At 45.3% G+C, this 23,565-nt stretch overlaps 1 protein-coding gene across 5 annotated transcripts in view; it reads left to right on the forward strand.

Moving 5' to 3' along the window:
- The window catches only part of LOC121293776 (E3 ubiquitin-protein ligase rnf213-alpha-like), a 164,765-nt gene that overhangs the window by 31,220 nt on the left and 109,980 nt on the right, over nucleotides 1-23,565 (forward strand). For all 5 annotated transcript variants that reach the window (XM_041217087.1, XM_041217086.1, XM_041217088.1 and 2 more), the window contains 4 exons: nucleotides 3,414-3,682; nucleotides 8,338-8,544; nucleotides 19,331-19,553; nucleotides 22,613-22,668. In XM_041217087.1, coding sequence (XP_041073021.1) covers nucleotides 3,414-3,682; nucleotides 8,338-8,544; nucleotides 19,331-19,553; nucleotides 22,613-22,668 — 755 coding nt within the window. The remainder of the gene's footprint in view (nucleotides 1-3,413; nucleotides 3,683-8,337; nucleotides 8,545-19,330; nucleotides 19,554-22,612; nucleotides 22,669-23,565) is intronic.

A 23,565-nucleotide genomic window follows, 5' to 3' on the forward strand; every position in this document is an offset into this window, starting at 1 on the left:
CATGGTGTCCAAGCGCTTAACACCCATGCTCACATGGTGCAACTACATCTTCTTAAACTCCTAACCCCGCGTCCACAGCAGAAGTGGAGGCAGCCTACTGACTGCCCCCCCCCCCCCCGTCTGTGATGACCCTGGTGGGCGTCCTCTGGAGGGCTGGGACCTGGAGGGCTCCAGCCTGCTTTGGATCTCGTGCTAAGGGGCAGGTGCACCCTTCTTAGTCTTTGGAGCTGGAGCTGATGAGGTCACATGAAGAAGGGATTTGGATTGGCTGGACATTCTCGCAGTCACCCGGGTGAATAGCCCCGGGGTGTTGAGCTGCTGGTCCTGTGCCCTATGGGTGCCCGACGGCTCCTGGCTGATTCCTTGAGGAGAAGGGGAAGCTGGAGTGAGATCGAGCTGCCCCACACCCCTCCCGCACTGACACTGTTGGAGGCCAACTGTGGCATCAGCGATGAAGCTCAGCCCGCGCAGCAGTGCAGGACGGATGTCCTGAACCATGGTCTCCATGGAGGCCACCATCCTGCCAATGTTGATCTCAGCGTAGGCATGCCAACACACTAGCACCTCAGACTGAAGGCGGACGGACTCCTCCATCGTCTCTTGCAATCTGAGGAGTCCTCATGTTCTTGTGATTGTCGCTGCAACTCCAACAACAGATCGAGTCAAGAGGGTCATCATCTGACTCGGACTCAGCAGATTCCTTGCCTCCAGCAGTCCTCCACGTTCCAGCAACCTCAGATGTCCCTGCCTCCGCCTGCTGTGGAACAGATTGTGTGCTGTGCTCACCAGATTGTGATCCCAAGGCTGCTCTACATCTAGGTCCCACTGAGGTGTGTGTTGCTGTGTTGGTGGAGGGTGTGGGTGAGCGCCATGATGTGTCTTCGAGGGTGCTGTTCTCGGCCCTCCTGCGAGGCGGTGTCGACACTGGAGCTGGAGTCCAGGTTGCCTGAGGGCGATGTGGCAGATGTGTGCATGGCAGCTGCGTTACATACAGAGTAGTGGACTCATAGTAAAATTGACTGAGGAATCACCTGGTGCAGGATCCTTACGTGGATGCTTGGCGCCAACCTCCCCGTTGCTGCAGGAACAGTCCATGTTCTCTCCAGCCAGCTCCAATATGTGACTCTTGAAGGGAGTAAGGACCTTGATGTCTGGCACTCCACCCCTGGCCTGGGAGCTCTCCCTTTTATTGTGTGTAATCTTGTCCTGAACAAATACAGATGGAGCGAGTTGGAACAAGACGCATGACTGGCCAAACGAGAAGGATGCCATACGTGTGTGTGTGTGTGTGTGTGCTGAGTGGAGCCATGGATAGGATGAGGAGGCGATATCCAGAGGAGATGAGGCCAGATGGAGGTGTGAGGGTGTGTGCGGGAGAGTGAGTAGTGATGTCCCTTGAGCTGGCAGTGAGTGAGATGCTAGATGAATATGTGATGGGTGAGTGAGTGTGTGCGAGTTTAGAGTAATGAGATGGTTGACTTACCCTGGCGGCACGGATTAGATCATTCATCCTCTTTCTGCACTGGATGGCCAACCTCTTGTGTGCAGCGTTGGTGCTGACCACTGCTGCCATCGCCTCCCAAGCCGGAGTGGTTAATCTGATGGGCCTTCTGCGCCCGGGGCGGGGCTATAGGACATCCCGACGGGCCTCCACGGCATCTAAAAGGCATTCCAGGGATGCGTCTGAAAAACTAGGGACTGCAGCCTTCTTGCCTTTTGGGGCCATGTCTTTTGTGCAGCACTCCTGGGCTGGAAACATTGACAGGTGCGCAGGCGGCTGCAGTTTAAATATGGCGCCTGGCGTGAGGAAGCAATGGGGTGACAGAGTGGCGGACAATTCAGAGGCAACCCGCCAGTGAAATGGGGTGTATTCTGTGACTAAATAATTAATGAGGGCGGAAGGGGATGATATGACGTGAAACCAACATCATTTCACCTGCCTGCTACTGCACTTAGTGCAATTCCAGGACGATTCTGCCCCCAAGGCTGTAATGAGATCTTCTGTCAAGTGTTCCTGGCGGACCTCAAAGTAAGCTTTGGTCTGCAGGTTATTGATGACTAACTGCCACTTGATAGCACTGTTGACAGCTCCTTCCATCACCTTACCAATGGTTGAGAATAGACTGAAGATGGTTCCGAGTGCTTCAGCCTTATTTTTTGCGTTAACTTGCTGCGCTCGGCTATTCTTGAAGATGGGGATGTTCATGCCTCCTCCTCCCACTTGTTACTTAATTGTCCGGTACCGTTTGTGACTGGATGTGGAAGGATTGCAGAGCTTTGCAATAATCCACTGTTTGTATGCTTGCATATCCCTGTCTTTAGCAAGCTGCTTCTCTGACTAACATGCATGCTCTCCTATGCTCCTCATTGGGCCAGGATTGTTAATCTAACTTCATGATGTTGGAAAATTGAGGGAGATGCTGGGATATGAGGTTATATATTGTGGTGTAATGTAATTCAGCTGCTGAAGGCACAAAGTGCTTCGAGACGCCTAATTTTGAGCTGCTAGGTCTGTTCTTAGCACAATGGTAGTGCCACACGACACAATGAAAGATGTCTTCATTGTGAGGATGGGACTCGGTCTCCACAACAATAGTGCAGTGATCGCTTATGCCAATACTGTCATGGATAGATATATCTGCAATTGGTAGTTTAATGAGGAAAAGATCAAGTATGTTACTACCCCTCTCAAAAAACCAGCCCTTGACCCCATGTCCTTGCAAACTACTGCCCCATCTCCAACCTCCCTTTCCTCTCCTTGGATGTGCTGTTGCCTCCCAAAAATTCACACCCATCTTTCCCAAAATTCTACGTTTGCTTCCCTCCAAGAGGTTTCTGCTCCTGCCACAGTACCAAAATGGCTATCATCATACTCATAAATGTGAGTATGACTATGTGAAACCCAGACATTGCCTTTGTGACCTTGAGCCTGCCAAGAACTAGACTGCTGTCCTCATCCTTGGAGCATGCCAATTTTCTGCCTTTTGCTTGGTGCCCATAGCTCACTGGCAGCATGCTAATATAGTTCAGGTCTCATGCTGGCATAAGCGAGCAAGGGTGGCTTCTATTTTAATGCTAGTGATTTTGGAACAGATTTTCTTCCCTTTTTGATGCAAAAATGATTTTTTAACAGTGAGCTTGGTCAGATGCAGTCTGTGGAAGGAGTGGTCTTAATGGATCATTTGAATGGCAGCTTCTGTTGTTTTTCAGTCCGAATGATGTCTTAAAGAGCGAGCAAGCACCTGCCTTCTAATGTAAAACTTCCAAAAAGTAGGAAGTTGACAGCCTAATTTGATGTTGGGTTCCTCAATACAGATTCTATCTAATGCTTCGTTTACAAGTGTCAGCTTTTTAAAAGCAAGTATTTATTCAATATATATTTTCCAATGATTTATTTTTCTTTCTTATTGCAGGTCAAAGAATTGATAACTGAGCAGTTGAAGACATTTCTACAGCCTTACACTCAGTCAGAATCTCAAAAAGCAAAAAAGTCCGAAAAAACTGTGAAAAATCGATTTGTAGCTGGAATGGTGGCTTTTGCTATCCAGAACCATTGCTCTTTGAAGTTAGATACAAGTAACTTGGTAACTATCTGCCAAATGTTACAACTGCCTCAGGAACGTACAGAAGAGGTTCTCCAAGACCTGGAAGAATTTGCAACCTTTTTCCAATCACCTCAATAGTAGGTTCAGTGCATTCTTTTACTTTTATAGACTGCTTTGTACTTAACTGTAACTTTTTTTCCCTGAATGTTATAACCTGCTGGGAGTTTGAAGCACCAGCCAGGAATTTATTTTCAATTGAATCTTTTTATACTACTGTTTTCTGCAATGTAGAGGACAACACAGAAAAGATAACTAATCATTCCATGGGTTAAAACTTGCCTTCTTCCCTTCCCCATTGCAATGAATCAGGTAAGTTTGAGCGGGTGTTCAGTATTTCTGGCTGCTTTTTTGCCACATGTTGTTTTGTGATTAATCTGGAATGGCAATATAGTTTCACTAAAGAGTTTGCAAGTTTTAAAGATAAGATATAATAAAGTATGCCCCATGTCCAGTTGTGTGTTCTAACAATTCTACGAGGCTTTGTCTTCCTCCCCTTCCACATGATTCGCCCATCTGCTTTCAGATTTGCATACTTATTCTTTGTTGCTAAATAACTCGAGACTATTTAGAATTTAGTAAAACAGTTGCAAAGGAGTAAGTGGACTGTTCTATTCAGAAAGTCAGATGGAAAGGTTTAGAAGTGGAGCCAATCTTTAACACAGTTTACATTTATTTAGAGTTACACATTATAAATATGGATGTACATACACACAAAAATGGAACTAATTGCAGCACCTTCTTCTAGAGCAGGGAGACTATCACATAGCACAAAAGGCAATTTAGGTTTTTGCACATAGACTAATTGACAGCAACTCTACCCTCAACCATCTGGAGTGAATTCTTTGCATGGGTGGTTGTCAACTTGCAGTCTGGTTGTTCAGCTAAAATTTTATGCAGTATTTCATCAATCACCACACAATTCCTTGCACAGAGTCTGTTGCTGAAAGGACTTTCAGCTGCGGTATTTGTGACCATGTGTTTCATGTTTTCACATATCTCTGAACACCTCCATTATCAGGCAGAAACTTCACTGGTGTAGCAAGTCAGATCCCTATCCAATTGTCCATTATTTTGATACTTTAGCCCTTTTGTCCTGACTACATTTTATTGTAGAAAGGCTAAATCTGTTTGCCAGGTCCACAAAATATAAAATGAAAATATTTCTGTCATTGTCCCATATCTTTAGATCCATGGCAGCTATCTTGTTAAAGTCACATGCCAGTGGAAGGCTTGCAATAGGAGGCTGGGATACCCTCCAATGCTTAAGCTATCCATTCAACTTCTCCGAGAGTATATTAGACCCAAGGTTGTGCCAGTGTTCATATCCAAACATATTGATAATGCTAAAGTGAGACACGGTCCCACAACTGATTTCACACTTTTTACTAATCTCCAATACTTTCATATACTCTTCATCTACCACACCAGCATCTTTTAGCTGAATTTTCAACCTTTGGCAAGTAAGGTGAGCAAATCATTTATGTAACTGTAAGACAATTTGCACCTTTTCTCTCATTTTCTTAACAGCTGCTCCTATTAATACTTATCTAACAATTTGATAAGAAACATCAGATTTTGTTAAAGGGATACAATAATGTCCTGATGGCTAAACTGTATATCCATTGACCTTCCAAAAACAATTGCCTTATCATGTTCCTTGTCAAATTTCATTTGTGCCTTTTGCACACAAGGTTTATTGAACAAATTGGTATCTTACTAGAGACCACATCAGTTATTATAAAATGGCTTACTCCAGCTATATTACATGGAATTACAACTCTCTTTAGTGACCTCAATGTGTCACCACCAAACCTAAAGCAAGTACCACTTTTATATTCCTTAACCTTGTGTTGATCCTTACTACCTAGTGAATCAAGGTAATGTTTTAATCAATTTGTTTTACATATTGGTAAAGTACAAGCACTATCTAGTACTGCACAGTTAAACAAACCTGCAACTAATACATTCATCCCTTGACTAAAACTCCTTGTAACCAGTATAATTTGTTCAGATTCATCAATTGTTTGGATTCATCATTATCTCGTTCCTCTTCACCAGAATTCTTTGCGTCATGTGCCATTTCAAGGACCCTGCCTCTGTGCTTTGGCCATTTAATTGCATAATAATGTTTCAAGTCATGGTTGAAGTACCTATTAATTGTTCCTTGAGCCTTCATTCATCTGTTATTTTGATTCCAGTTCTGTTTTCTGCTGTAATAGCCAGATCTGCTAAACATGCTTTCGTCCTCAATCTGCCTGTGTTTATCTCTTCCATTTCTTTGAAGATAGCAACCATTATTTGGAACATTTCTACACCTGGCAATCATTGAGCTCTCTATTCCATGTGTCACTGCAGGATGTCGCCTTTGTTCCACTATGGTTGAAGGGAGTGACCATTTCTCCAGGATTTTTTTCAAGGCAGCAGACATCTAATCCAATAGGGTCCCCAACTACTGAACACTAGTTAGAACCAGGAGCCTGTCCACATGAGACACCTCAACACAATCCAGCAATTTGAATATCAGTACTGCTTCAGGGATCTTCGGATTGCATTCCATCAATCTTTTATACAATCTCTCAAAGTCCATCATATTCCTAGTTCGAATGGCCACTTGTTTCTCAAAATCTATCAATGTGCCTCATAGGCATTTAACACATCATCTCTCTTAATGAATTTAATCGAAGAACTGTAATAGAAGATCCAAATCTTCAATACTATCCAACTGACCGGCACGCAGCTCACAGAGCACTTTACTTCTGATTTTACTTGACAGGAAGTGACAATTCCAAGGCTTGTTTGCTCTTTGGTAGGGACACATATCTGCGTCATTCCTCCACTGGTCATATCATTCAGACTCTAAGAACATGGTATCTCAACAATTTACATTCTTTTGGTCATATTTCACAATGGCTATTGGGTTGTGTTTTTCTGCCTGAAAAAAATTCTTGGCTTCTAACCTTCACCATTAGGCAGTCATTCACTGTTACCATGTTCTATTCTAGAAAGCCAGTGGTGAAAGAAGTGGGGCTAATCTTTACATACTTTTATGTTCATTAACAGAGTTACACATTACAGCCATATATCTCCTAATCCAATAACCACAGTTTTAGTGTGTGTCTACTTTCATAGGGGCTCAACTAAATCCCAGTTAATGCCTAGCATCCGCATTCAGTTAAACACAATGAATATATAAATAACAGGCCTGCTTGTAATGTATCTGTGTGGGTCTTAAAATAATGAGTTTGTTCAATTCTCGGCTGACAAACAAAGTTCCTTTCCCTATCTGTGGCTGAAAGCAGATGTCTACGCTGTGTGGTCTAAATTACTCCAAATAGAGGTACTAAATAGAAAAATAGGTTTGAGGATACTTAATATATGTGTTCTTCATACAGATCATTAAGCTATGTGTGTAATGATAGAAATGCTTCATATTATAAAAGATATTTGCCTGCATATAAATGTCTTATATTAGAGCTGCTGGCTAAGTTTTATTTGCAATTTATTTATACTAAGTTGCAGATGATCGAGGCCTGCTTTCCTGAATTTGCATAAACCAATCAACATCCCTGCTCCAACATGCTTGAGTATCTGGGCCACTGTCATTGTTTTGGTGAGATTAAGCTTGCAGTGCAGAAAAATAACATAACTTGGAGAGTGCAGCCATCTTTGCATACAATTAGCAGTCTTTGTGGGGAACAAGAGAAATTTGAGATGAAACATGCTTCAGAGAATTATAGATTTTCCTGGCTTTTTGCCGATTTCTTGCCTCATTGATAAATTCTGATGGCTCTTGCTGTTTTTACTGTCCAACCGCCCTCCATAATTAGACATTTGGAAATTGGTGGGATGTCAGCCTTTCAAGGAAATTCTGTCAATTCTACCCATCCCCACCCCCAACATCCAATGGAGCGGTACCTTGCTGTTTCAAAACTCCACCGGCACCAGAGAGTAAGTACACTGCAGGAGCACTGTGAATGCTGTGGGTACTTGCTCTGATGACCTAACCCTAAGATTAGACCCGAGAAGAAGGGCAAGCCTGCCACAGCAGTTTTTATCCCAGACATTTCTACATTTCTTTTACTATTTTCCCATTGTTGTGCAGTAGTGAGGGCTCAAGTTCAGAAGAAAGGACCGAACTGGAAGATAAATCTTTAATACGAAATGGGGACATAAGAGATAGAGCAGGAGAAGACCATACAGTGCATCGAGCCTGCTCCACTATTCAATACAATCATGGCTGATCATTGGCTTCAATTTCACTTTCCTACCGACTGCACATACCCCTTGATTCTCTGAGTGACCAAAAATCAATCTATTCCAGCCTTAAATATATTCAGCCTCTGGGGTAGTGAATCCCAAAGATTTATAACCCTTTGAATGAAGAAATTTCTCCTCATCTCAGAGGCGAATGATCAATCCCTTACCCTGAGACTGTTCACTCTGTGTTCCAGATGCCCCAGCCAGAGAAAAAAATCGGTGTCTGCCCTGTCATCCCCTTCAGAATCTTAAAATAGTGATAAGAGGTATAGAACTGTTACATAGCTCATCCTTTTATTTGCTTTTACAGTCAGTGATTATTTTTGGCCCTTCAGATAATGTTGGGTCGTGTAACGTGTGTATTGCTAACATAGTGAATTTTATTAGGCCCAATTAAATCATATTTTCTGTGGAACTGATTGCTCCTTCAGTGGGTTTGGCATGGTGTTAACACTGTAATTGTGTTTCTTTCCAGCACATGTAAAGGACTGATTAATTGCTGCATTCAACATGGAGTCTTGGAGTTGGTGCTCGTTGTACCACTTCTTCACTGGTGTATGGAACAGCATCAACCAGAACGTTCAGTGAGCAGTGAAGCCAGTTCCACTAGATCAGAACCACTCAACGGGGTTTCCTATGGAATGTTTTGCTACAGAATAAGAAATCACCCTGAAAAAAGAAGGTGACATTTGAAATTTTTTTAACTACTTTCTTGTAAACATTGATGCAAAGTCTTCAGGATTGTTTAGCTTGTAATTCATCTCGTTAAACACTGACAAATTGGTCATACAGGATACCACACAAACCCCATACATCAGATGAACAAGCTGTCCTGTCAATACCATGTCAGTGCACAGGTTGGATCCACCGTTTTTTTCCATGTTCTATCAGATTAGGATCATGAGCTTTTTTACAATAACAAGAGCTTGTATTTATATAGCGCCTTTAATATAGTAAGACGTCCCAAGGCACTTCACATGAGGGTGATAGACTCATAGATGTCTACAGCACAGAAGGAGGCCATTCAGCCCATCGTATCTGTGCTAGTCAACAAAGATCTGACTACACTAATCCCATTTTCCAGCGTTTGGAGGCTATGGCAACGTAAATGAATATCAAAATACTTCTTAAATGTTACAAGACTTTCTGACTCAACCACCCTTTCAGGCAGTGATCTCCAGACTCCCAGCACCCTCTGGGTGAAAAAATTTCTCCTCAGCTCCCCTCTTAACCTATATCTCTTAAATCTATGTCCCCTGGTTATTGACCCCTCTACTAATGGAAAAAGTGCCTTCCTATCTGCCCTCTCTATGCCCCTCATAATCTTATACACCTCTATCAGGACCCCTCTGAACCTTTGTTGCTCCAAGGAAACAGCCTCAGCCTATACAATCTTTTCTTATAGCTCAGACCCTCCAGCCCAGGCAGCGTCCTGGTAAATCTCCTCTGCACCCTCTCCAGTGCAATCACATCCTTCCTATAACGTGGTGACCAGAACCGCATGCAATACTCCAGTTGCAGCCTAACCAGTGTTTTATACATTTCCAGCATAACCTCCTGCTTTTGTGTTCTATGCCTCGGCTAATAAAGGCAAGTATCCCATATACCTTCTGAGCCACTTTATCTACCTGCCCTGCTACCTTCAGGGATCTATGGATATGCACACCAAGGTCCCTCTGATCTCCAGTGCTTTCCAGGGTCCTACCACTCATAGTTAGGACTATGTTAACCCTCCCCAATTAGCTCACACTTTTCCAGGTTGAATTCCATTTGCCACTGCTCTGCCCATCTGACCAGTCCATTGATATCCTCCTACAGTTTACAGCTATCCTTCTCACTCTTCACCACCCTAACAATTCTTGTGTCATCCGCAAACGTCTTGATCATACCATCTACATTTAAATACAAATCATTTATGTACAGCACAAACAGCAAGGGCCCCAGCATCAAGCCCCATGGAACTCCACTAGAAACAGACTTCCAGTCACAGAAACATCCCTCTACTATCACTCTCTGCTTCCAGCCTCTCAGCCCCAATTTTGGATCCCACTTTGCCTTGGATCCCTTGGGGCTCTTACTTTCTTGATCAGTTTGCCACGAGGGACCTTATCAAAAGCCTTGCTAAAGTCAATGTAGACCAATCAAATGCATTACCCTCATCAACACTCCTGGTTACCTCCTCAAAAAAGTCAATCAAATTTGTTAAACACGACCTTCCCTTAACAAATCCATGCTGACTATCCCTAAAGCATCACACAATGCCACATGAGGAGATATTAGAACAGGCTTGGTCAAAAAGTTAGGTCTTAAGGAGCATTTTATAACAGGAGAGAAAGGTAGAGAGGCTGAGGGATTTAGGGAGGGGAGTCCAGAGCTTAGGGCATGACAGCTAAAGCCATCCACCAGTGGTAGAGCGATTAAATCAGGGACGTGCAAGAGTCCTGAAATGGAGCAGTAAAGAGATCTGAGAGGATTGTGGAGCTTAAGCAGATTGCAGAGATAGGGAGGGGTGAGGACATTGAGGGATTTGAAAGCAAGGATGAAAATTTTAAAATGTGGTTATTGCCGGACTGGGAGCCAGGTCAGAGAACACAGAACGAATAGGAGTTGGTGTATGTCAGGATATATATAGGCGGCAGAGTTTTCGATAAGCTCAAGTTAATGGAGAGTGCAAGGTGGGAGAGGACTGGAGTAGTCGAGCTTGGAGGAAACAAAGGCATGAATGAGGTGGGGTAGTGGCAGGTGATGTTGTGGAGGTGGAATTAGATAGTGATGAGTGATGCAGAGGATATAAGGTTGAAAGCTCACAGCTAACCAATAAATTAAATTGAATTTTTTTTACACCTACAAATAGATACGATAGATGCATCTAGTGTTTTAGTCAGTATTCCACCAGTTAGGGTTCAATTTCATGGCTTGCCTGTAGGGTTGCCAATTGTGTTTAAATGTATTCCTGGAGGTTTCATCACATGATTTTCCCCCCAAAAAGGGAATGACTCAAGCCATTAATCAGCCAACACATCCATCCTTGTGGCACACTGACCTACCACTTCAATTGGAAAGCAAAAGGACTCATCACAGAAATGGATGATGCTTGATTGTCAGCCAAACACCATTTTTTCCCCATTGGCAATATTATTATATGTGGTAAAGAGAAATGTTCAAAGGAAATGATCAAAGAAAAAAAACTTTTTTAATGCCCCAATGATTTTTCTCCAGGGTTGCACACAGCAGTGTTGTGGAGATTGATCTTCAATTCCTGGAGACTCCAGGCCAATCCTGGAGGGTTGGCAACCCGAGTTGCCTGGAACTGCAGGGGGCAGGGAGCTGTAGGCTGCAATGTAATTTATCTGCTTCAGTTGTTTCTGGCACTCAGTTTTGTTGCACAATTATTGATTCATTGATAAGAAAGTGGAGTGAAGTTTTCATTTCATTGCTAAGAACGTACCATTTACAGATTATCATCATACTTTATGTCACAGATGGTGATGGTGTCAGTGAGGGAGTCCACGGCCTGAATTTTACCCTCGGTGGGCGGGCGCGATAGGCTCGCCCGCGACTGATTGGGAAATGGGCCGCCACCCAAGATTGGCCCCCAACCGCGATTTCATGCTGGCTGGCCAATTGAGGCCCGCCCAGTGTGAAACGTGTCTTCCCATTGGTCGGGAAGGGCTGGGTGGGATCGGGTGCCTGTCGGCCGCTGGCCCCAATGGTAACCCAGTGGCCGGCTTAAGAACGGCTCAGGCAGCTCCTTGAAGGCTGCCAGGACGAGAACGTACTTGCAGAGTTCTGAACACTGAAGTTATGGCCTCAAGTGCGGCTGGAGACTGGAGACGCCAGGCGGGAAGGTAGGTCGGGTGGACACTCGGCCCCCAGTTTTTGGACAAGTGCCTCGCGGTCCTCCTGGAGGAGGTGGCTGCCAGGAGAGGCAACCTTGCCCCCAGAGATGGAAGGAGGAGACCACTGCACCGAACAAAAAGAGCTTCGGAGGAGGTGGCAGCGCAGGTCACCAGCCACAACGTTGTGTGGCGCACATTATTGCAGTGCAGCAAAAGGGCTAATGACATGCTGCGCTCAGGAAGGGTGAGTACCGTGTTGGCATGGATCAGTGTGTTGAAGTGTTAAGGCCTGGCTGTTCCCTCGTGGAGCTCAGGGGTGTTAGAATCTGAGTGCCAACTGTCAATGACAATGGAGCTGGTGAAGTGTGTGAGCCCTGGCTGCTTGGACTGAGTGCCTTGCGGCTCGAGGGCCACAACCTGTATGTGCCCTGCAAGGTGGCCCTCAAGTGGGGTTGGCCAGGCTGCAGTGGCGCTGCTGGTAGAGAGTGGACTAATCCATGCTCTCCTGTCCTTTCAGGAAAAGACAACCCATAACAGGATTGAAAGGCCATGGACAGGCAGAAGTTCCCCCAGTCTCCTAATCCTATCCAGGTTCGAGCAGGATACCTTGGAGCTGGAGAGGTGCCACGCACCTCAGTTAACCGGCTGCGGAGAGGTTGGGGTGTCAGAGGAAGGTAAAAGTTCAGTGCACAGAGGTGAGTGTTTCGGATGGTGCAAACATTCTTGTGTAGTCTCATCATTGAGTCATACCTAGCACAAAGGAAGATGGTTGTGGTTGTTGGAGGTCAATCATCTCCGCTCCAGGACATCACTGCAGGAGTTCCTCAGGGTAGTGTCCTCAGCCTAGTCATCTTCAGCTGCTTCATCAATGACCTTCCTTCCATCATAAGGTCAGAAGTGGGGTTTCTGGTGATGATTGCACAATGTTCAGCACCATTCGCGACTCCTCATACTGAAGCAGTCCATGTCCAAATGCAACACGACCTGGACAATATCCAGCCTTGGGCTGACAAATGGCAAGTAACATTCGTGCCACACATGTGCCAGGCAATGACCAACTCCAACAAGAGAGAATCTAAATTTCGCCGCTTGACATTCAATGGCATTACCAAAACTGAATCCCCCACTATCAACATCCTGGGGGTTGCCATTGACCAGAAACTGAACTGGACTAGCCATATAAATACTGTAGCTACAAGAGCAGGTCAGAGGCTAGGAATCCTGTGGTGAGTAACTCACATCCTGACTCCCCAAAGTCTGTCCACCATCTACAAGGCACAAGTCAGAAGTGTGATGGAATACTCTCCACTTGCCTGGATGAGTGCAGCTCCCACAACACTCAAGAAGCTTGACACCATCCAGGACAAAGCAGCCTGCTTTATTGGCAACACATCCACAAACATTCACTCCCTTCACAGACGCACAGTAGCAGCAGTGCGTACCATCTACAAGACGCGTGACAGGAATTCACCAAGGCTTCTTCGACAGCCCCTTCCAAACCCACGACCTCTACCATCTAGAAGGACAAGGGCAGCAGATAGATGCGAACACCACCAATTGGAAGTTCGCCTCCATGTCACTCACCATCCTGACTTGGAAATATATCGCCGAACCTTAACTGTTGCTGGGTTAAAATCCTGGAACTCCCTAACAGCACTGTGAGTGTACCTACACCACATGGACTGCAGCAGTTCAAGAAGGCAGCTCACTACCACCTTCTCAAGGGCAACTAGGGATGGGCAATAAATGCTGGCCCAGCCAGCGAAGCCCACACCCTGTGAATGAATTAAAAAAAGCCTCAAAACTGGATTTGCCATTGATCATTGAAAGAAGACAGCACCATGATGCAGATCTGCCTGGCATGCATAGTGACAGTGACGACTTTAGCTAATGACATGTTGTTGTTCTCCCTTATGTTTGCCACTACGCACCCAATCATAGGACCCCCAAAGAGCTACTCCTGATGCCAGAGAACCGCCAGTCTTCACATGCATCTATGTCACACCTGCTCTCTGAACCAGGCACCAGCACAGATACCAGCACCTCGGTGGGCACAAGGCCCTTGGCTAGTATGTCAGAGCACAGTGGTGAGGGCGCTTCACACTTGCTCAGGGAGCAGGCAGAGGCAGAGAGTGCTCAGGGTGCCTGCAGTCGGAGGACTGCTGGAGACCAAGACGATGCTCAGTCGAAGGCAGATGATGAGCTGCTGGAGGCGTCCATTAGGTGGCAGATGCTGGACGTCCAGCAGGATGTGCGGGAGGATCTAGCGGAGAACCATGAAGGTAAAAGACCATAAGACATAGGAGCAGAAATTAGGCCATTCAGCCCATCGAGTCTGCTCCACCATTCAATCATGGCTGATAACTTTCTCAACCCCATTCTCCCGCCTTCTCCCCATAACCTTTGATCCCCTTACCGATCAAGAACCTATCCATCTCAGTCTTAAATACACTCAATGACCTGGCCTCCACAGCCTTCTGTGGCAATGAATTTCATAGATTCACCACTCTCTGGCTAAAGAAGTTTCTCCTCATCTCTGTTCTAAAAGGTCTTCCCTTTACTCTGAGGCTGTGCCCCAGGTCCTAGTCTCTCCTACTAATGGAAACATCTTCCCCACGTCCATTCTATCCAGGCCTTTCAGTATTCTGTAAGTTTCAATCAGATCCCCCCTCATCCTTCTAAACTCCATCGAGTATAGACCCAGAGTCCTCAAATGTTCCTCATATGTTAAACCTTTCATTCCTGGGATTGTTCTCGTGAACCTCCTCTGGACCCTCTCCAGGGCCAGCACATCCTTCCTGAGATATGGGGCCCAAAATTGCTCACAATATTCTAAATGCGGTCTGACCAGAGCCTTTTAAAGCCTCAGCAGCACATCTCTGCTTTTATATTCTAGTCCTCTCGAAATAAATGCCAACATTGCATTTGCCTTCCTAACTACTGACTCAACCTGCAAGTTAACCTTAAGAGAATCCTAGACTAGGACTCCCAAGCCCCTTTGCATTCCAGATTTCTGAATTCTCTCCCCATTTAGAAAATAGTCTATGCCTTTATTCTTCCTACCAAAGCGCATGACCTCAAACTTCCCCACATTGTATTCTATCTGCCACTTCTTTGCCCATCCTCCTAACCTGTCCAAATCCTTCTGCAGCCTCCCTGCCTTCTCAATACTACCTGTCCTTCCACCTATCTTTGTTTCATCTACAAACTTAGCCAGGATGCCCTCAGTTCCTTCATCTAAATCATTATTGTATAAAGTGAAAAGTTGTGGTCCCAACACTAACCCCTGCGGAACTCCATCAGTCACCGGCCGCCATCCTGAGACGGACCCCCTTATCCCCACTCTCTGCCTCCTGCCAGACAGCCAATCTTCTATCCATACTAGTACCTTGCCTCTAACACCATGGGCTCTTATCTTACTGAGCAGCCTCCTGTGCGGCACCTTGTCAATGGCCTTCTGGAAATCCAAGTAGATAACATCCATTGGCTCTCCTTTGTCTAACCTACTCATTGTCTCCTCAAAGAATTCTAACAGATTTGTCAGGCATGACTTCCCCTTGATGAAACCATGCTGACTTTGCCCGATTTTACCATGCACTTCCAAGTATTCTGAAATCTCATCCTTAATAATGGACTCTAAAATCTTGCCAACAACCAAGATCAGGCTAACTGGCCTGTAATTTCCCGTATTTTGCCTCACTCCCTTCTTAAACAGGGGGGTTACATTAGCGATTTTCCAGTCCTCTGGGACCCTCCCTGACTCAAATGATTCCTGAAAGATCACCACTAACGCCTCCTTTTAACTATCTCTTCAGCTATCTCCTTCAGAGCTCTGGGGTGTAATCCATCTGGTCCAGTTGGTTTATCCACCTTCAGACCTTTCAGATTTCCTAGTACCTTCTCCTTGGTAATGGCCACCATACTCACCTCTGCCTCCTGAGTCTCTTGAACTTTGGAGATGTCACTTGTGTCTTCCACCATGAAGACTGATGCAAAGTACCTATTCAGTTCCTCTGCCATTTCTTTGTTCCCCACTACTACTTCTCCAGCGTCATTTTCCAGCGGCCCAATGTCCAATTTTGCCTCTCTCTTACCCTTTACGTATCTAAAAAAACTCTTGCAATCTTCTTTTATATTACTGGCTAGTTTACCTCATATTTAATCTTCTCCCTCCTTATTTCTTTTGTAGTTGTCCTCTGTTGGTCTTTGTAGGCTTCCCAATCCCCTGGTTTCCCACTGCTCTTCGCCACATTGTATGCTTTCTCTTTAGCTTTTATGCTGTCCCTGACTTCCCTTGTCAGCCATGGTTGCCTCGTCCTCCCTTTAGTATGTTTCTTCTTCCTAGAGATCAATTTTTGCTGTGTCTCCCAAATTACTCCCAGAAACTCCTGCCATTGCTGTCCCTCTGTCTTTCCTGCTAGGCTCATTTTCCAGTCAATTCTGGCCAGCTCCTCCCTCATGCCCCTGTAGTTGCCTTTATTCAACTGTAATACCGTTACACCTGATTCCAGCTTTTTCCTTTCAAATTGCAGGGTAAATTCTATCATATTATGGTCACTTCCTCCTAAGGGTCCCTTCACCTTAAGCTCCTTTATCAAATCTGCCTCATTACACATCACTAAATCTAGAATTGCCTGTTCCCTATTGGACTCCATCACAAGCTGCTCCAAAAAGCCATCTCGTAGACATTCCACAAATTCCTTTTCTTGGGATCCACTACCAACCTGATTTTCCCAGTCTACCTGCATATTGAAAACCCCCATGATCACTGTAACCTTGCCTTTCTTACACGCCTTTTCTATCTCCTGGTGTATCTTGTTCCCCACATCCTGACTACTGTTCGGAGGCCTGTACATAACTCCCATTATGTTTTTTTTAACCTTTGCGGTTCCTCAACTCTAACCACACAGATTCTACATCATCTGACCCTACGTCGTTTCTTGCTATTGATTTAATTTCATTTCTTACTCACAAAGTAACCCCACCCCCTCTGCGTGCCATGGTCTCGCTTTGGAGGAATCCATGCGGAGCATAAGCACTGCGTTGACCCTCATGGTCGAGTACACTGCCTCCTCCATTGAAAGAGTGGCGACTCTCATGGAGAGGCAACTCTAGGAGCAGAACCAGGGGTTCCTGGGGTTGTGCTTGGAGCTGCAAGCCCTCACGCAGGCATTTACCTCAGGTGATCAGTGCCAGTGTGGGAGATGGCTGAGGCATCCAGTATCCCAGCTCGGTGCCCGTCCATCAGTGGTGAGCAGGGAGGTCCAGAGCGACTTCATGTTGGCTTAAGGGCAGCTTGTCATCTCTGCGGGCTCCTCTCAAGGTGCTGTGGATGACGGCAGCAGCTCTTCCACCCCTCTGCCAGTGACCCTGGCATCTGATGAAGCTGCGATGACTAGGGAGGTGGCAACTGTGGCACTGGCTGCTCCCTACCAGGCGGGAGCAGCACAGGCTCCACTGGCCAGACGACGACCACCAAGGCCATCAAGACACCAGAGTTAGCAGGCTGCCTCCAATGCCACTGCCAGCGAGGGCGGGGCACCAAGATGTAGCACTCGCAAACGTAAGTTTAAGGCACCATGAGCAAAAGAGGGACTGGTCACAAGTGACCTTCTGTTGTGTAATGTTTTGTTTATGTTTACTGGTCTGGGAATGAAGACCAGAGAAGGTTACATTAATTTTTTTAGAATGTCAAAATGAGATAAATTTTGTTTTTGTCGTAATGGTCTGAGTAGGTTTCATCTTTTGATTTTTTTTGGTGCAAGGTACGCCAGTATGTAATGCTGGACATGAGCGGCTCTAAATGTTATTGTACATGCACTGAGTGGACTTTGGGTTCAAATGAAAGGGTCATTTCAAACATCCAGGATGGAGGCGGCAGCCCTGGCATGAGGTGGAATCAGATCTTTGGCAGATTAGCATAAGGATCAAGGCATCCCTGACTCCCTGAAGGGTCCAGAGATCTGCTTCCACACCCTCCGTGTTCTACTCACCATGCTCCTCTTCTGACTCACTATTGGATTCACCCTCTGTGACTTGTGGAGCTGTGTCAAGATCGTCTTCCTCCAACGGGTACCACCTTGCCAGTGCCAGATTCTGGAGAGCGGAGCAAGTAGCCACTATCAGTGACACCCATTCTGGGGGGAATTGTAGTGCTCCCCCTGAATGGCTCAGGCATTGGAAGCACACCTTCAGAAGACCTATAACCCTCACTATCACCGCCCTGATGGAGGTATGACTCATGTTGTACTGCTACTCTGCCTCAGTTCTTGGGAGAGGCGTCATAGGCAACAGATAGCCCTTGTCATCCAGCAGCCATCCATCCAGTTGGGCTGGAGCACTGAATACCCTCGGCACCTGCGAGTGTCTGAGGATATAAGAGGAGCTGCCAGGATATCATGCAAAGACTTGCAGAACCTGCATCCTGTGGTCATTGAGTGGAATCCCTTCCTGTTGACGAAGGCACCCAGCTGACCCACTGGCGCCTTGATGGCTACATGTGTGTAGTCGATTGCACCCTAGATGCGGGGGAAGCCAGGCTCACTCAGCCTGGCTGCATGGCATAAAATTTTGCGCCATGATACAGTCACACATTGATTCTGGCTGGAGCAGGCTTCATGGGCATTTTCTGGCTCCGGGTTTCCCTCTGCCCTTACCCAGTTTAGACATACTTGGAAATGGGGGTCTTTGACTGATTAATGAAAAATTCTGCAGGACAATGCATCCAAATTCCCAACATATACCTGCATTGCGCAAAGCTCTGCGCATTCCAATAATCCATTCCCTAGTCCTGTTATTGACTGTGCATCTGGAAGATGGTGTGAAAAAGAAGCTTAATTGCACCAAAGCTATATCCAACTATTGCTGTTTAATAATTGCAACTGACTTGTAGATATCCCATGGTGTTGCTCACAGTGAATTGGGATACATGGCTTTGAATAGGTAGATTCAGCGACACTCCACATTCACCTTGGGAAAAATCTGCTGGCAGACAGTGCTCAGCACATTGTGATTGCTGAAATGATGGCAGTGCTGTGGTCTAATTGATCAGAGGGATTCCAAAACCATTACTTAGGAACACACGAGTAGCCCCTTGAGCCTGTTTTGTCATTCAGTTAGACCATGGTTGATCTATATCTTAACTCCATCTAACTGTCTTGGTCACATTTACCCTCACCTAACAAACATCTATCAATCTCGCTTTTGAAATTTTTGATTGAGCTCCACCGCCGATAACTTGTTGGAGGGTTGGGGGTGGGGACTGGGAGCTGCTGTGGAAATTTCAGATTTCCATTGCCCTTTCCGTGAAGAAGTTCTTCCTGACATCACCCTAACTCAATTGTTAAGGTTATGCTCCATTGTTCTTGTTGCTCCCACTATGGGAATTAGTTTCTCTATATAATCTATCAATTCCTTTGATCATCTTAATCACCTGAATTAGATCACCCTTAATCTTTTGTACTTTATAAAGTGCATGCCTAGTCTTTGCAGCACGAATGCGTACATTCATAAGACTTATAATAATTTAGGTGGGTAAAAGATTTACTCAAACGCGTAAAAGTAGTAACCCCACAGTTGTTTTCTTAGTAATGTACAATTTTTGTTATGTATACTTTTTTTTTGTTGTAGAAAATTATTGGAACTGATGTTTCAAATGAAACCTCTGGTTAAGATGGACCCTACACTGGTCTTTACCTGGTTTTCACTGGTTCCGTCCGAGGATATTCCCGAATACGCAAAGGAAATGGGAGTGAGCCTGAATCATGTTGTACAAGAGCTAATGTGCAGATTAAAAGGGTTGAAAGAGAAAATGGAAAATGCTAATTTTAAACTGTTGGACAAGGATATTCAGGTTTGTTTTAAGTGTTTTGCATTGGAAGATTTTAGAATTTCCAGGTTTTCTTCACAAACTATAAGCTTGTCCCTAAGATCAATAGTGAAGCAAAATAATATATAATACTGCCTCCTTAATAATTTACATTGGGGAGGCTGTCCAAATGTGAGTCCATTACTCTGTCAGATCTGCAAAATTAATTTTATTTCCATTGATTTTTAGCAGATAATTGTAGACACAATGGCCCAAAATTCATTTGCATAGCGGCCGTTTCTTCAGCATTACAGGTGCCATTCTCGTTACAAAATGGTGTTTACGCTGTGCGTGCACATATTTGGTCCTGGCTGTACTGGTCACAAGTTTGGATAGGGCGTTAGCAGCACGCGGAAGGGCATGCAGAAGAATGCGTAGTAGGCAGATCGTGATGTCAACGTGTTGATGCTGATTTAACAGCACAGGAGCCACTTTGGAGCTCAACTCTCCAGCTAACCCCCTGCCTTAACCTCATCCAGCATGCCAGAGGGAAACAGGTGGAGTGAGCACATGGCTTTGTGAGGATTGCAGGTTTCCCCATGGTGCCATTGGTTGCAGATATGTTGCTTTGCGGATGCCACGTGTGATCTCAGAGATGTATCTCAAGCAGAAGGGTTCCCTCAATATCCAGCTGATGTGTTCCCATTCCCACTGTGTCATGCAAGTGAATACCTGGTATTCTGGTAGAATTGGCTTGGGGGAAGAAGATAGAGGAGACTGGGAGAAATTATTTCTTCTAGCTGGGGAGCCTAGGACTAGGGGACATCATCTGAAAATTAGGGCCAGACCTTTCGGAAAGGATCACAGAGGTTTTCTGCAAATGGCGATTGATGCTAGATGAATTATAAATGTTAAATCACAGCATCAGACTTCACCACCTCGACAGGGGCAGCTACAGGGGCAGGGTGGGCTGGCTGAGAGGCACAGGCAGGTGGAGTAGCAGTGGCAGAAGTTGAATGCTTTCATCCAGGGAGAGGGCAACAGGTTTTTGCCCCATGGAGCCATTGCCACATCCCCAGGAGCGGTGTCTCAGCAATCCTGAAGTCTGGACTGCTTTTAGACCCTGTGAGCCCTTTTGCACACTGAAATCTGCAGCCATGCTGACAGCAGTCTGACTTGTATGGCACCAGGAGGGGCTTGCATGACTTTGGTCCGAGCTTCCACTGCAGTAGCCAGATGTTGAGTGGCTTCTGCTGTGCTGCAGTGGAAGCTGAGGTATCGAACATCAGATGCTGTATCACAGGGTTGGGTACAGAAGTGCGCTGATGAAGTTTGCCACCACGACCAGACTGGGAAGGATGGGCTCCAAGCTCTGCACAAAGACCTGTGTCAATTTCTCCATGTTCTTTGATAATAACTGCAGGCTTTCTGTCAGGCCTGTCAATATGCCAAGCATTCCAATGCGCGTACCCATCAGCCTTCTTTGGTAGGCTGCCCCATTGTAGTCCTTGTCTTCATCTGCTGCTGAGCTCGTAACCTTGTCCTCAGGCGAGCTGGTACATGTAGTTTCCTTGTCTTGCCCTGAGCTACAGGCCACTCGTACCCTATGCCTCGCCATGTGCAGATGCCATCTCTAAAGTATGCACCATGTCAGTGTCTGAACTGGTGGCTGCAGGTGTGAGGGTGGGTAACTGTCTCCATCACTGTTTTCCTATTCTTCCATCTCTTCTTGTTTGACCACTGTCTGGGCAGGTGCCAGTTCTTGGGTATCGGAAAGGCACAGGGGCAGGCTTGTGGTTATGGGAGGAGGAGTTGTGGGGGGTGGGGGGAGCGGGGAAAAGAGGGGTGGGGTGGTGAAGGAAGAGGTACATGTTTACACCATCTGTAGCCTGTAAGTCGTAAGAGATTGGGGAAGTAATTGGAGAATTGGAATGTGAGAGAGAGAGAATCAGGTAGGAGTATTCCGTCATCGTTGATAGTTTCAGCCTTGCTGCCAACCACAGTCTCAGTAATGGCTGCCGTAGTGATGGAGAGCACCGTCTTGTCCCTAGGGGTAAGGGTGTGCAGCCAAGTTTGACCTTTGTCAGTTAGGTGCTGCTGCCTCCGATTAGGAATCACTTTGTCCTGCAAGAGAGAGGGAATTGTATCGGTGAGTGTGGTTTAACAGCTGATAGTGTGGACTGCGGGAGTGAATGCAGCAATGAGTGTTTGAGAGTGTGCCGAAACTGTGAATTTATTCATTCACAGGCTGTGGGTGTTGCTGGCTAGGCCAGCATTTATGGCCTATCCCTAATTGCCCTTGTTCAGAGGGCATTTCAGGGTCAACCACATTGCTGTGGGTCTGGAGTCACATCTAGGCCAGACCAGGTAAGGACAGCAGATTTCCTTCCCTCAAGGGCATTAGTGAACCTGATGGGTTTTTATGACAATCGGCAATGGTTGCATGGTCATCATTAGCCTTTTAATGCCAGATTTTTACTGAATTCAAATTCCATCATCTTCCATGGTGGGATTCAAGCCTGTGTTCCAACAGCATTAGCCTGGGTCTCTGGATTACCAGTCTAGTGACAATTCCACTACATCATCGCCTCCCCATGTGAATGTGAAGTTTGAGAGGTTGTTCACAGGAGAGTGAGGTGGGAGTTAATGTATTGAGCAATGTCTGAGGCCAGTGGTTCAATTGTAAGGATATGGCATTTGAAAATGAATTCACTGACCTTGACCACTCATGTGAGGTCATTAAACCTCTTTTGGCATTGAATCCAGGTCCGTGGGGCTTACACTGCTGGCATTGCCCGATTTGGCTATCTGCTCCCATTTCCTTCATGGCATTTATTTGTAGGAACTGCATTTGCTATGGATAGACATTTACCTTTCTGTCATACTCCTGCACCAAGGCTTCTAGAAAGAATTCAAACTGTATAAATATGTATTCCAGTGGGTTTTTGTATTCATGTGAGCTAATTGGTTAACCTCATTTATGGAAGGGTTTGGAACCTAGTTCAGCGTGTGACATATGGTATTTTTAATTGTTCACAATTACTGCTTTTTGGTTTATTGAATGTTTCAATCAATGAAGTTGAGTATTATCTTTTTATTTACAGGTATTTGCGAAAAGCATCTGTTATATCAAAGATACGGTAGCCCAACAATCAGAAAGGTAATCTGTATACATTGGTTTCCATTTGAATGAGAAAAATACCAACCAGGCTGGATTAGCTATTATTAACCCCTACCACCTGGATCATTCACCCCGCAATTTTTCCTCCTCTCTATTTCTCCTTTCTCCTTTAGAAGTTTTCTCAAATGTATCTCATCACTGTAGTTTTCAGTCCCTTCCCTTAATCAACCCCATTGAACACTCGACACCTATTCCTTTTCTGTACCTTAAAATATTAGAAGACCATAAGCAGTTATTGTTGTGGTTGCTGTTAGATGTTTCCTTCCCTTTAACAGGAATGGGGAAGCAAGTTTTATTCATAATGGACTTTTTCACATTTAAAAAAAAATGCCCCTAGGCACTTTCCAAATGGAAAATATAAACAACCAAACTATGGAGGGAGAGATTAGGAAGGATGACCAAAGGATAGGTTTAATGTGGTTTCTAAAGACAGAATGGAGGAAGTCAGAGGGTTTTAGGGAACGAGACCCAGAGAGCAAGGCCAAGGCAGCAGAAATTCTGCCACCAGCAGTCAGAAAAAGAGAGTGGAATTGTATTAAAGGCCTTAAACAGAGGATTGAAGGGCTGGGTGGGATTTAAAGCTGGAGGAGATTGCAGAAATAGGGTGGTGTGGGACCATGGAGCGATTTAAAATTTTAATGTGTTTGGAAGGAAGGTATTTGTGTATTTCAGTGAGGGTAGAAATACTGGGTGGGATTTATTGGATGAATAGATATAGACAACTGAGTTTTAACAAGATGGATTATGGTGTCAAGGCTAAATTGAAGGCAGAGGCCAGAAATGTTACTGAAGTGAAAATAAGTGATTATTATGATGGGTAAGTTATGGAGTTTGAAATTCATCTCTTCAAAGCTTTGCATTGGCTGGTTCTGAACC

Source organism: Carcharodon carcharias, chromosome 22, assembly GCF_017639515.1.
Source record: "Carcharodon carcharias isolate sCarCar2 chromosome 22, sCarCar2.pri, whole genome shotgun sequence".
In the NCBI taxonomy this organism is placed as follows: Eukaryota; Metazoa; Chordata; class Chondrichthyes; order Lamniformes; family Lamnidae; genus Carcharodon; species Carcharodon carcharias.